Raw genomic sequence first — 12,101 nt, forward strand, 5'->3', positions numbered from 1 at the left:
AGAGGCCGTTCCAGAGCCCGTTCCAGAGCCCGGTCCTGAGCCCGTTCCAGAGCCCATTCCAGAGCCAGCTCCAGAGCCCGTTCAAGAGCCCATTCCAGAGCCCGTTCCAGAGCCCGTTCCTGAGCCCGGCCCTGAGCCCGTTCCAGAGCCCGTTTCAGGGCCCGTTCCAGAGCGGGGTCCTGAGCCGGTTTTAGAGCCCGTTCCAGAGCCCGGTCCTGAGCCCGCTCCAGAGCCCATTCCAGAGCCCGGTCCTGAGCCCGTTCCAGAGCCCGGTCCTGAGCCCGTTCCAGAGCCCGGTCCAGAGCCCGTTCCTGAGCCCGGTCTTGAGCCCGGTCCTGAGCCCGGTCCAGAGCCCGGTCCTGAGCCCGTTCCAGAGCCCGTTCCAGAGCCCGTTCCTGAGCCCGGTCCAGAGCCCGGTCCTGAGCCCGCTCCAGAGCCCATTCCAGAGCCCGGTCCTGAGCCCGCTCCAGAGCCCATTCCAGAGCCCGGTCCTGAGCCCGGTCCAGAGCCCGTTCCTGAGCCCGTTCCAGAGCCCGGTCCTGAGCCCGTTCCAGAGCCCGGTCTAGAGCCCGTTTCAGGGCCCGTTCCAGAGCGGGGTCCTGAGCCGGTCCTAGAGCCCGGTCCTGAGCCGGTCCTAGAGCCCGTTCCAGAGCCCGGTCCTGAGCCCGGTCCTGAGCCGGTCCTAGAGCCCGTTCCAGAGCCCGGTCCTGAGCCCGGTCCTGAGCCGGTCCTAGAGCCCGTTCCAGACCGCGGCCCTGAGCCCGTTCCAGAGCCCGGTCCTGAGCCCGTTCCAGAGCCCGACTGGCTGCTGTGTGTGTGAGAGTCCTGGGGCCCTCCTTTTCCTCCGTGGCCCCTCCTCCGGGATACTAGAGTCTGTGCTTTGACTTCAGCTCCATCAGAGGAACTTTAGCTCCCGGGCCCCTCCACGCGCGCTGACTCGGTGGGACGTACGCTGCGCTCACTGGCACCGGCTGAACATGGACTACTTGTGTGTGACTCTGCTCTGGATCTGCAGCCTGCTGTCAGGTGAGGCCCCGGGGCCGCTGCCGAGGGGACCACTTTTTTTATCAGAAACTTTGGAAGAAATTGTACTTGCCTGTATTTGTTTTTTATTAGAGGTGGTCAATTTATCAAAGAAATGGATAATATTGTGAATCTTTTGAAGATACAATTTGAATATTGTGCAAATCGTTTATAGACAAACAATTCTGAGTTTCTGATTGACAAGCAAGAATTAAGTAAGACTAAACCAGGGTCAAAACCAGGACTTCAGGGACAAGTTACTATTATTCTGTGAAACTTTTCAATAAAATTGTACTTAGATTAGTTTTAATGAGTATTCATACTCAGTTACAATTAGTAAAATAAACTTAAAAATAAAATTGTATTTCCTAGATTAGGTTTTTCACTATATTTTTAATATTATTTGTATTTATTATTACTTCTCAAGTAAAACTCTTCCCACTCTTGTGCATCATTTCTTCTGATCATTACATCACACATCGAGTCATGGCTCCGAAAATGATGTCACAGTGTCAAATTGAAGAGTTTCGATAATTGTGAGAAACATCATGATTTAAAGATTCACATTGTCGTGAGGTGACTCTGAAAAAAGAAATATACCGTAATTTCACTTCTGAACCACAAAAACGACCACTATTACAAAATGATCATGAGCCATTATCATTATTATTTACACAATTGTCTATAATGTATTGAAAAGCCAGCACTCAAATGAAAAACACCGGTCTGCCACTGATTATTATTCTGTGTTATTAAGTTTGAGACCAACTATAGATGGATTTAAAATGTGAAATTGATTATTTATTAAATTAATATTATTTAATGATCATGATTATTATTTTGTTTAGCTCTTAGCATTAGCATGTGACCTGAATAATCACGATTATTGATTAACTGGCTAATCGTAACATATCAGATGTTAAGTCTTTTATAAAGGATAGACTACTTTGTACTTGTCCTGGAGCGATGTAGTTCTGGAGTTACAGCGCTCTCACTACTGTTTTAATAATGACACTTTAATAGGCAGTTTGAACTGGAAACTTCTTGTCAGACTGTGGTGCAGTTAAAAATGCACTGTCTCACTCAAACAGAGCTTACGTCGCAACATTTCAATGTTGTTTAGACTCTTTTCTGGTGGAGGGTTCGCCACCTACTTGGAGATGTTGCGTTTGCCCCAGCATATGACATTAAACTTATCTTTCCCATGGAGATTTAGAAGTTACCGGACAGATCTGTGGAGAAGCAAGCCCGTTTACAGGTCGATTTAAGTAATGCAAGAACATTCAAGACAAAACGATCTCCATTAAAAGCATCAAACGTTCCTTTAGTCTGAAAGTGTCTCCGCTGTCTTGAAGCAAACCGGCCCATTTAAATGATCCAAAGTGGGCCGCGAGAGATCTAGCTTATCTTTAGCTTTAAAGCACGATGACACGATGATTGGACAAGAGCGAATACAGACCCTGGTAAAAATGAAACGTTAAAAGCAGATATAACAGAAAATAATCATTTCTCAACAAACTCTGACTTGATCTTGTGATAAATTGATGCTAACTCATATGTCGAGTTGACAGTAAAGAAAAGCTAGCACTCTTTAGCAACAGCTGTTTCCTGTTTATCGGCGCATGACACTCGCGGTATATTTCCAGAGCAAAATGCTTCTTACGTGATCAAATCCAGTGTGATACATAAAGAGAGGTTAAAATGTGAGAGGTTAAACGTGGACTGGAGGCTTTGCAGAGAAGTTTCCTGTTTACTCTGGCTTTAGCCATGTCTCACACACACTTGGAGTTACTAAACGTCTTTTTGTGAATTGCTGAGATCGGCCTAAAAAGTTATTTCGATTTTTTGTCATTTGGGAAACATTTGTTCTGTTTGGGTGAGGTCAGCGCTTTCCCTCTGGACCCAGAGACACTGCCCAAAGTGACCCGGTCTGGGGGATCAGGGTCGAAATGTCACCGAAGAACATAAAAAAAACCTCAAAATGAATCAAACATTCCAATCCAAAAATGACATTTTGTATTTTTTTTCATTTAGACATATTTAAATGTATTACTTATATTTAGTCATGTGTGGATGAAAGCAGGGCTAAACCAGACTGAACCAGGACTGACATGTGAACCTGGCTGTATTACACACTGTGAGCTGCAGCAGAGGAGTTTTATGAATGGATTTCTTCTGCAGTGAAATCGCACCCTGACCTTTGACCTCATATCTTGCTAAATGACAGGAAGAATGTCACTATAAGGAGTGTGAATCGAGAGACCACAAGTGATACCCTCTGTGACGTTGGCCCCCCGTAGTGTTGTTTGTGCCTCGTCTGCGTCCCGTCTGCGCCTCGTCTGCGCCTCGTCTGCGTCCCGTCTGCGCCTCGTCTGCGTCCTGTCTGCGCCTCGTCTGCGCCTCGTCTGCGCCTCACTTGCGCCTCGTTTGCCCCTTGTTTGTGCCTCGTCTGCACCTCTTCTGCACCTCGTCTGCGCCTCGTCTGCGTCCCGTCTGCGCCTCACTTGCGCCTCGTCTGCGCCTCGCCTGCGTCCTGTCTGCGCCCCCTCTGCGCCTCACTTGCGCCTCGTTTGCCCCTCGTTTGTGCCTCGTCTGTGCCTCGTCTGCGCCTCGTCTGCGCCTCGTCTGCGTCCCGTCTGCGCCTCGTCTGCGCCTCGTCTGCGCCTCGCCTGCGTCCTGTCTGCGCCTCGTCTGCGTCCCGTCTGCGTCCCGTCTGCGCCTCGTCTGCGCCTCACTTGCGCCTCACTTGCGCCTCGTTTGTGCATCGCCTGCGCCTCGTTTGTGCTCGCCCCATTTTTGACATCTTAATCATTGATTGGTTATTGGCACTGCCCCTGATTCACTCCAAATGAGTGTCAAACGTTTGTGCATCGTTTGAATACATTGAGCGTTTCTCAACAGGTATTGCACCCCACAAACAGAAACCAATCATTAAACAATTACATTACGACACATGAGGTCAACAATTTATAGTATTTATCATTCAAGTTCTAACTATCTCTAGTATTTATATCTGTGTCACAGTACACATCATGCAGAAGAGTTGCTCTTGTTACACGCAGGCACGTTCTTTGAAATGAAACTCAATCCTATCTGTTCCTACTGAAGTTCAGAGCCACTGGAAGAATGCTGAAAGTGGGCCAGCTCTGCGGTCAGTCGGGCCAGCTCTGCGGTCAGTCACCAGTGAAATGTGGAAAGCAGCTCCACCGACATGCACCGTGAGCGAGCATGAGAAGAGGCCCGTGAATGTACAGTTTAATACTAGAGAAAGTATTTGGACGTGTTTGCTTTGACTTCTGGCTGAAGTAGAGTCTGCAGGACTGTGAAGGAGAGAGGGAGGAGAGAGGGAGGAGAGAGGGAGGAGAGAGGGAGGAGAGGACATGTCTTCTGTAAATATTTGGGAGGATTATGGAATTGGACGACGGAGCAGATCCACAGCCAAGAAAGAAAAATAGAATTTAAAAAGAGATATAAAGATTGTTTAAAGTGCCAATAAGTATTCAAACATTTTCTCTGTAGCTTCTGTAGTATATAGAATCTCCGCCTCTCATAGTGCGCGAGGGCCACGCCTCTTTCCCTCTCACCTCCACACTTTCTCCACCTCCACACCTTCTCCACCTCCACACTTTCTCCACCTCCACACTTTCTCCACCTCCACACCTTCTCTACCTCCACACCTTCTCTACCTCCACACTTTCTCCACCTCCACACTTTCTCCACCTCCACACTTTCTCCACCTCCACACCTTCTCTACCTCCACACATTTTCTACTTCCACACTTTCTCTACCTCCACACCTTCTCTACCTCCACACTTTCTCCACCTCCACACCTTCTCTACCTCCACACATTTTCTACTTCCACACTTTCTCTACCTCCACACCTTCTCTACCTCCACACCTTCTCTACCTCCGCACATTCTCCACCTCCACATATTCTCTACCTCCACACCTTCTCTACCTCCACACCTTCTCTACCTCCACACTTTCTCTACCTCAACTCTTTCTCTACCTCCACACCTTCTCTACCTCCACACATTCTCTACCTCCATACCTTCTCTACCTCCACACCTTCTCTACCTCCACACATTCTCCACCTCCACACATTCTCTACCTCCACACCTTCTCTACCTCCACACCTTCTCTACCTCCACACATTCTCTACCTCCACACATTCTCCACCTCCACACCTTCTCTACCTCCACACTTTCTCTACCTCCACACCTTTTCTACCTCCACACCTTTTCTACCTCCACACATTCTCCACCTCCACATATTCTCTACCTCCACACATTCTCTACCTCCACCCTTTCTCTACCTCCACACCTTCTCTACCTCCACACATTCTCTACCTCCACACCTTCTCTACCTCCACACCTTCTCTACCTCCACACTTTCTCTACCTCCACACCTTCTCTACCTCCACACTTTCTCTACCTCCACACTTTCTCCACCTCCACACTTTCTCCACCTCCACACTTTCTCCACCTCCACACCTTCTCTACCTCCACACCTTCTCTACCTCCACACTTTCTCCACCTCCACACTTTCTCCACCTCCACACTTTCTCCACCTCCACACCTTCTCTACCTCCACACATTTTCTACTTCCACACTTTCTCTACCTCCACACCTTCTCTACCTCCACACTTTCTCCACCTCCACACCTTCTCTACCTCCACACATTTTCTACTTCCACACTTTCTCTACCTCCACACCTTCTCTACCTCCACACCTTCTCTACCTCCGCACATTTTCCACCTCCACATATTCTCTACCTCCACACCTTCTCTACCTCCACACCTTCTCTACCTCCACACTTTCTCTACCTCAACTCTTTCTCTACCTCCACACCTTCTCTACCTCCACACATTCTCTACCTCCATACCTTCTCTACCTCCACACCTTCTCTACCTCCACACATTCTCCACCTCCACACATTCTCTACCTCCACACCTTCTCTACCTCCACACCTTCTCTACCTCCACACATTCTCTACCTCCACACATTCTCCACCTCCACACCTTCTCTACCTCCACACTTTCTCTACCTCCACACCTTTTCTACCTCCACACCTTTTCTACCTCCACACATTCTCCACCTCCACATATTCTCTACCTCCACACATTCTCTACCTCCACCCTTTCTCTACCTCCACACCTTCTCTACCTCCACACATTCTCTACCTCCACACCTTCTCTACCTCCACACTTTCTCTACCTCCACACCTTCTCTACCTCCACACTTTCTCTACCTCCACACTTTCTCCACCTCCACACTTTCTCCATCTCCACACCTTCTCTACCTCCACACATTTTCTACTTCCACACCTTCTCTACCTCCACACCTTCTCTACCTCCACACTTTCTCTACCTCCATACCTTCTCTACCTCCACACCTTCTCTACCTCCACACATTCTCTACCTCCACACATTCTCTACCTCAACTCTTTCTCTACCTCCACACCTTCTCTGCCTCCACACCTTCTCTACCTCCACACATTCTCCACCTCCACACATTCTCTACCTCCACACCTTCTCTACCTCCACACCTTCTCTACCTCCACACCTTCTCTACCACAACACATTCTCTACCTCCACACATTCTCTACCTCCACACATTCTCTACCTCCACACTTTCTCTACCTCCACACCTTCTCTACCTCCACACCTTCTCTACCTCCACACATTCTCTACCTCCACACCTTCTCTACCTCCACACATTCTCCACCTCCACACATTCTCTACCTCCACACCTTCTCTACCTCCACACCTTCTCTACCTCCACACCTTCTCTACCTCCACACATTCTCCACCTCCACACATTCTCTACCTCCACACCTTCTCTACCTCCACACCTTCTCTACCTCCACACATTCTCTACCTCCACACATTCTCCACCTCCACACCTTCTCTACCTCCACACTTTCTCTACCTCCACACCTTTTCTACCTCCACACCTTTTCTACCTCCACACATTCTCCACCTCCACATATTCTCTACCTCCACACATTCTCTACCTCCACCCTTTCTCTACCTCCACACCTTCTCTACCTCCACACATTCTCTACCTCCACACCTTCTCTACCTCCACACCTTCTCTACCTCCACACTTTCTCTACCTCCACACCTTCTCTACCTCCACACTTTCTCTACCTCCACACTTTCTCCACCTCCACACTTTCTCCATCTCCACACCTTCTCTACCTCCACACATTTTCTACTTCCACACCTTCTCTACCTCCACACCTTCTCTACCTCCACACTTTCTCTACCTCCATACCTTCTCTACCTCCACACCTTCTCTACCTCCACACATTCTCTACCTCCACACATTCTCTACCTCAACTCTTTCTCTACCTCCACACCTTCTCTGCCTCCACACCTTCTCTACCTCCACACATTCTCCACCTCCACACATTCTCTACCTCCACACCTTCTCTACCTCCACACCTTCTCTACCTCCACACCTTCTCTACCACAACACATTCTCTACCTCCACACATTCTCTACCTCCACACATTCTCTACCTCCACACTTTCTCTACCTCCACACCTTCTCTACCTCCACACCTTCTCTACCTCCACACATTCTCTACCTCCACACCTTCTCTACCTCCACACATTCTCCACCTCCACACATTCTCTACCTCCACACCTTCTCTACCTCCACACCTTCTCTACCTCCACACCTTCTCTACCACAACACATTCTCTACCTCCACACATTCTCTACCTCCACACATTCTCTACCTCCACACTTTCTCTACCTCCACACATTCTCCACCTCCACACTTTCTCTACCTCCACACATTCTCCACCTCCACACCTTCTCTACCTCCACACCTTCTCTACCTCCACCCTTTCTCTACCTCCACACCTTCTCTACCTCCACACATTCTCTACCTCCACACCTTCTCTACCTCCACACTTTCTCTGCCTCCACACCTTCTCTACCTCCACACATTCTCCACCTCCACACATTCTCTACCTCCACACCTTCTCTACCTCCACACCTTCTCTACCTCCACACCTTCTCTACCACAACACATTCTCTACCTCCACACATTCTCTACCTCCACACATTCTCTACCTCCACACTTTCTCTACCTCCACACCTTCTCTACCTCCACACCTTCTCTACCTCCACACATTCTCTACCTCCACACCTTCTCTACCTCCACACATTCTCTACCTCCACACTTTCTCTACCTCCACACATTCTCCACCTCCACACTTTCTCTACCTCCACACATTCTCCACCTCCACACCTTCTCTACCTCCACACCTTCTCTACCTCCACCCTTTCTCTACCTCCACACCTTCTCTACCTCCACACATTCTCTACCTCCACACCTTCTCTACCTCCACACTTTCTCTGCCTCCACACCTTCTCTACCTCCACACATTCTCCACCTCCACACATTCTCTACCTCCACACCTTCTCTACCTCCACACCTTCTCTACCTCCACACCTTCTCTACCACAACACATTCTCTACCTCCACACATTCTCTACCTCCACACATTCTCTACCTCCACACTTTCTCTACCTCCACACCTTCTCTACCTCCACACCTTCTCTACCTCCACACATTCTCTACCTCCACACCTTCTCTACCTCCACACATTCTCCACCTCCACACATTCTCTACCTCCACACCTTCTCTACCTCCACACCTTCTCTACCTCCACACCTTCTCTACCTCCACACATTCTCCACCTCCACACATTCTCTACCTCCACACCTTCTCTACCTCCACACCTTCTCTACCTCCACACATTCTCTACCTCCACACATTCTCCACCTCCACACCTTCTCTACCTCCACACTTTCTCTACCTCCACACCTTTTCTACCTCCACACCTTTTCTACCTCCACACATTCTCCACCTCCACATATTCTCTACCTCCACACATTCTCTACCTCCACCCTTTCTCTACCTCCACACCTTCTCTACCTCCACACATTCTCTACCTCCACACCTTCTCTACCTCCACACTTTCTCTACCTCCACACCTTCTCTACCTCCACACTTTCTCTACCTCCACACTTTCTCCACCTCCACACTTTCTCCATCTCCACACCTTCTCTACCTCCACACATTTTCTACTTCCACACCTTCTCTACCTCCACACCTTCTCTACCTCCACACTTTCTCTACCTCCATACCTTCTCTACCTCCACACCTTCTCTACCTCCACACATTCTCTACCTCCACACATTCTCTACCTCAACTCTTTCTCTACCTCCACACCTTCTCTGCCTCCACACCTTCTCTACCTCCACACATTCTCCACCTCCACACATTCTCTACCTCCACACCTTCTCTACCTCCACACCTTCTCTACCTCCACACCTTCTCTACCACAACACATTCTCTACCTCCACACATTCTCTACCTCCACACATTCTCTACCTCCACACTTTCTCTACCTCCACACCTTCTCTACCTCCACACCTTCTCTACCTCCACACATTCTCTACCTCCACACCTTCTCTACCTCCACACATTCTCCACCTCCACACATTCTCTACCTCCACACCTTCTCTACCTCCACACCTTCTCTACCTCCACACCTTCTCTACCTCCACACATTCTCCACCTCCACACATTCTCTACCTCCACACCTTCTCTACCTCCACACCTTCTCTACCTCCACACATTCTCTACCTCCACACATTCTCCACCTCCACACCTTCTCTACCTCCACACTTTCTCTACCTCCACACCTTTTCTACCTCCACACCTTTTCTACCTCCACACATTCTCCACCTCCACATATTCTCTACCTCCACACATTCTCTACCTCCACCCTTTCTCTACCTCCACACCTTCTCTACCTCCACACATTCTCTACCTCCACACCTTCTCTACCTCCACACCTTCTCTACCTCCACACTTTCTCTACCTCCACACCTTCTCTACCTCCACACTTTCTCTACCTCCACACTTTCTCCACCTCCACACTTTCTCCATCTCCACACCTTCTCTACCTCCACACATTTTCTACTCCACACATTTTCTACTTCCACACCTTCTCTACCTCCACACCTTCTCTACCTCCACACTTTCTCTACCTCCATACCTTCTCTACCTCCACACCTTCTCTACCTCCACACATTCTCTACCTCCACACATTCTCTACCTCAACTCTTTCTCTACCTCCACACCTTCTCTGCCTCCACACCTTCTCTACCTCCACACATTCTCCACCTCCACACATTCTCTACCTCCACACCTTCTCTACCTCCACACCTTCTCTACCTCCACACCTTCTCTACCACAACACATTCTCTACCTCCACACATTCTCTACCTCCACACATTCTCTACCTCCACACTTTCTCTACCTCCACACCTTCTCTACCTCCACACCTTCTCTACCTCCACACATTCTCTACCTCCACACCTTCTCTACCTCCACACATTCTCCACCTCCACACATTCTCTACCTCCACACCTTCTCTACCTCCACACCTTCTCTACCTCCACACCTTCTCTACCACAACACATTCTCTACCTCCACACATTCTCTACCTCCACACATTCTCTACCTCCACACTTTCTCTACCTCCACACATTCTCCACCTCCACACTTTCTCTACCTCCACACATTCTCCACCTCCACACCTTCTCTACCTCCACACCTTCTCTACCTCCACCCTTTCTCTACCTCCACACCTTCTCTACCTCCACACATTCTCTACCTCCACACCTTCTCTACCTCCACACTTTCTCTGCCTCCACACCTTCTCTACCTCCACACATTCTCCACCTCCACACATTCTCTACCTCCACACCTTCTCTACCTCCACACCTTCTCTACCTCCACACCTTCTCTACCACAACACATTCTCTACCTCCACACATTCTCTACCTCCACACATTCTCTACCTCCACACTTTCTCTACCTCCACACCTTCTCTACCTCCACACCTTCTCTACCTCCACACATTCTCTACCTCCACACCTTCTCTACCTCCACACATTCTCTACCTCCACACTTTCTCTACCTCCACACATTCTCCACCTCCACACTTTCTCTACCTCCACACATTCTCCACCTCCACACCTTCTCTACCTCCACACCTTCTCTACCTCCACCCTTTCTCTACCTCCACACCTTCTCTACCTCCACACATTCTCTACCTCCACACCTTCTCTACCTCCACACTTTCTCTGCCTCCACACCTTCTCTACCTCCACACATTCTCCACCTCCACACATTCTCTACCTCCACACCTTCTCTACCTCCACACCTTCTCTACCTCCACACCTTCTCTACCACAACACATTCTCTACCTCCACACATTCTCTACCTCCACACATTCTCTACCTCCACACTTTCTCTACCTCCACACCTTCTCTACCTCCACACCTTCTCTACCTCCACACATTCTCTACCTCCACACCTTCTCTACCTCCACACATTCTCCACCTCCACACATTCTCTACCTCCACACCTTCTCTACCTCCACACCTTCTCTACCTCCACACCTTCTCTACCTCCACACATTCTCCACCTCCACACATTCTCTACCTCCACACCTTCTCTACCTCCACACCTTCTCTACCTCCACACATTCTCTACCTCCACACATTCTCCACCTCCACACCTTCTCTACCTCCACACTTTCTCTACCTCCACACCTTTTCTACCTCCACACCTTTTCTACCTCCACACATTCTCCACCTCCACATATTCTCTACCTCCACACATTCTCTACCTCCACCCTTTCTCTACCTCCACACCTTCTCTACCTCCACACATTCTCTACCTCCACACCTTCTCTACCTCCACACTTTCTCTACCTCCACACCTTCTCTACCTCCACACTTTCTCTACCTCCACACTTTCTCCACCTCCACACTTTCTCCATCTCCACACCTTCTCTACCTCCACACATTTTCTACTTCCACACCTTCTCTACCTCCACACCTTCTCTACCTCCACACTTTCTCTACCTCCATACCTTCTCTACCTCCACACCTTCTCTACCTCCACACATTCTCTACCTCCACACATTCTCTACCTCAACTCTTTCTCTACCTCCACACCTTCTCTGCCTCCACACCTTCTCT

At 49.2% G+C, this 12,101-nt stretch overlaps 1 protein-coding gene across 1 annotated transcript in view; it reads left to right on the forward strand.

Moving 5' to 3' along the window:
- The first annotated feature begins 930 nt into the window (after window positions 1-930).
- Window positions 931-12,101, forward strand: part of itga11a (integrin, alpha 11a) — a 115,932-nt gene continuing 104,761 nt past the window's right edge. Inside the window, exon 1 of the mRNA XM_072464896.1 lies at window positions 931-1,026. Coding sequence (XP_072320997.1) covers window positions 978-1,026 — 49 coding nt within the window. The 5' untranslated portion in view covers window positions 931-977. The remainder of the gene's footprint in view (window positions 1,027-12,101) is intronic.

The sequence above is a fragment of the Eucyclogobius newberryi genome, unplaced genomic scaffold (assembly GCF_026437365.1).
Source record: "Eucyclogobius newberryi isolate DKJ021-1_F unplaced genomic scaffold, fEucNew1.0.hap1 SCAF_5, whole genome shotgun sequence".
In the NCBI taxonomy this organism is placed as follows: Eukaryota; Metazoa; Chordata; class Actinopteri; order Gobiiformes; family Gobiidae; genus Eucyclogobius; species Eucyclogobius newberryi.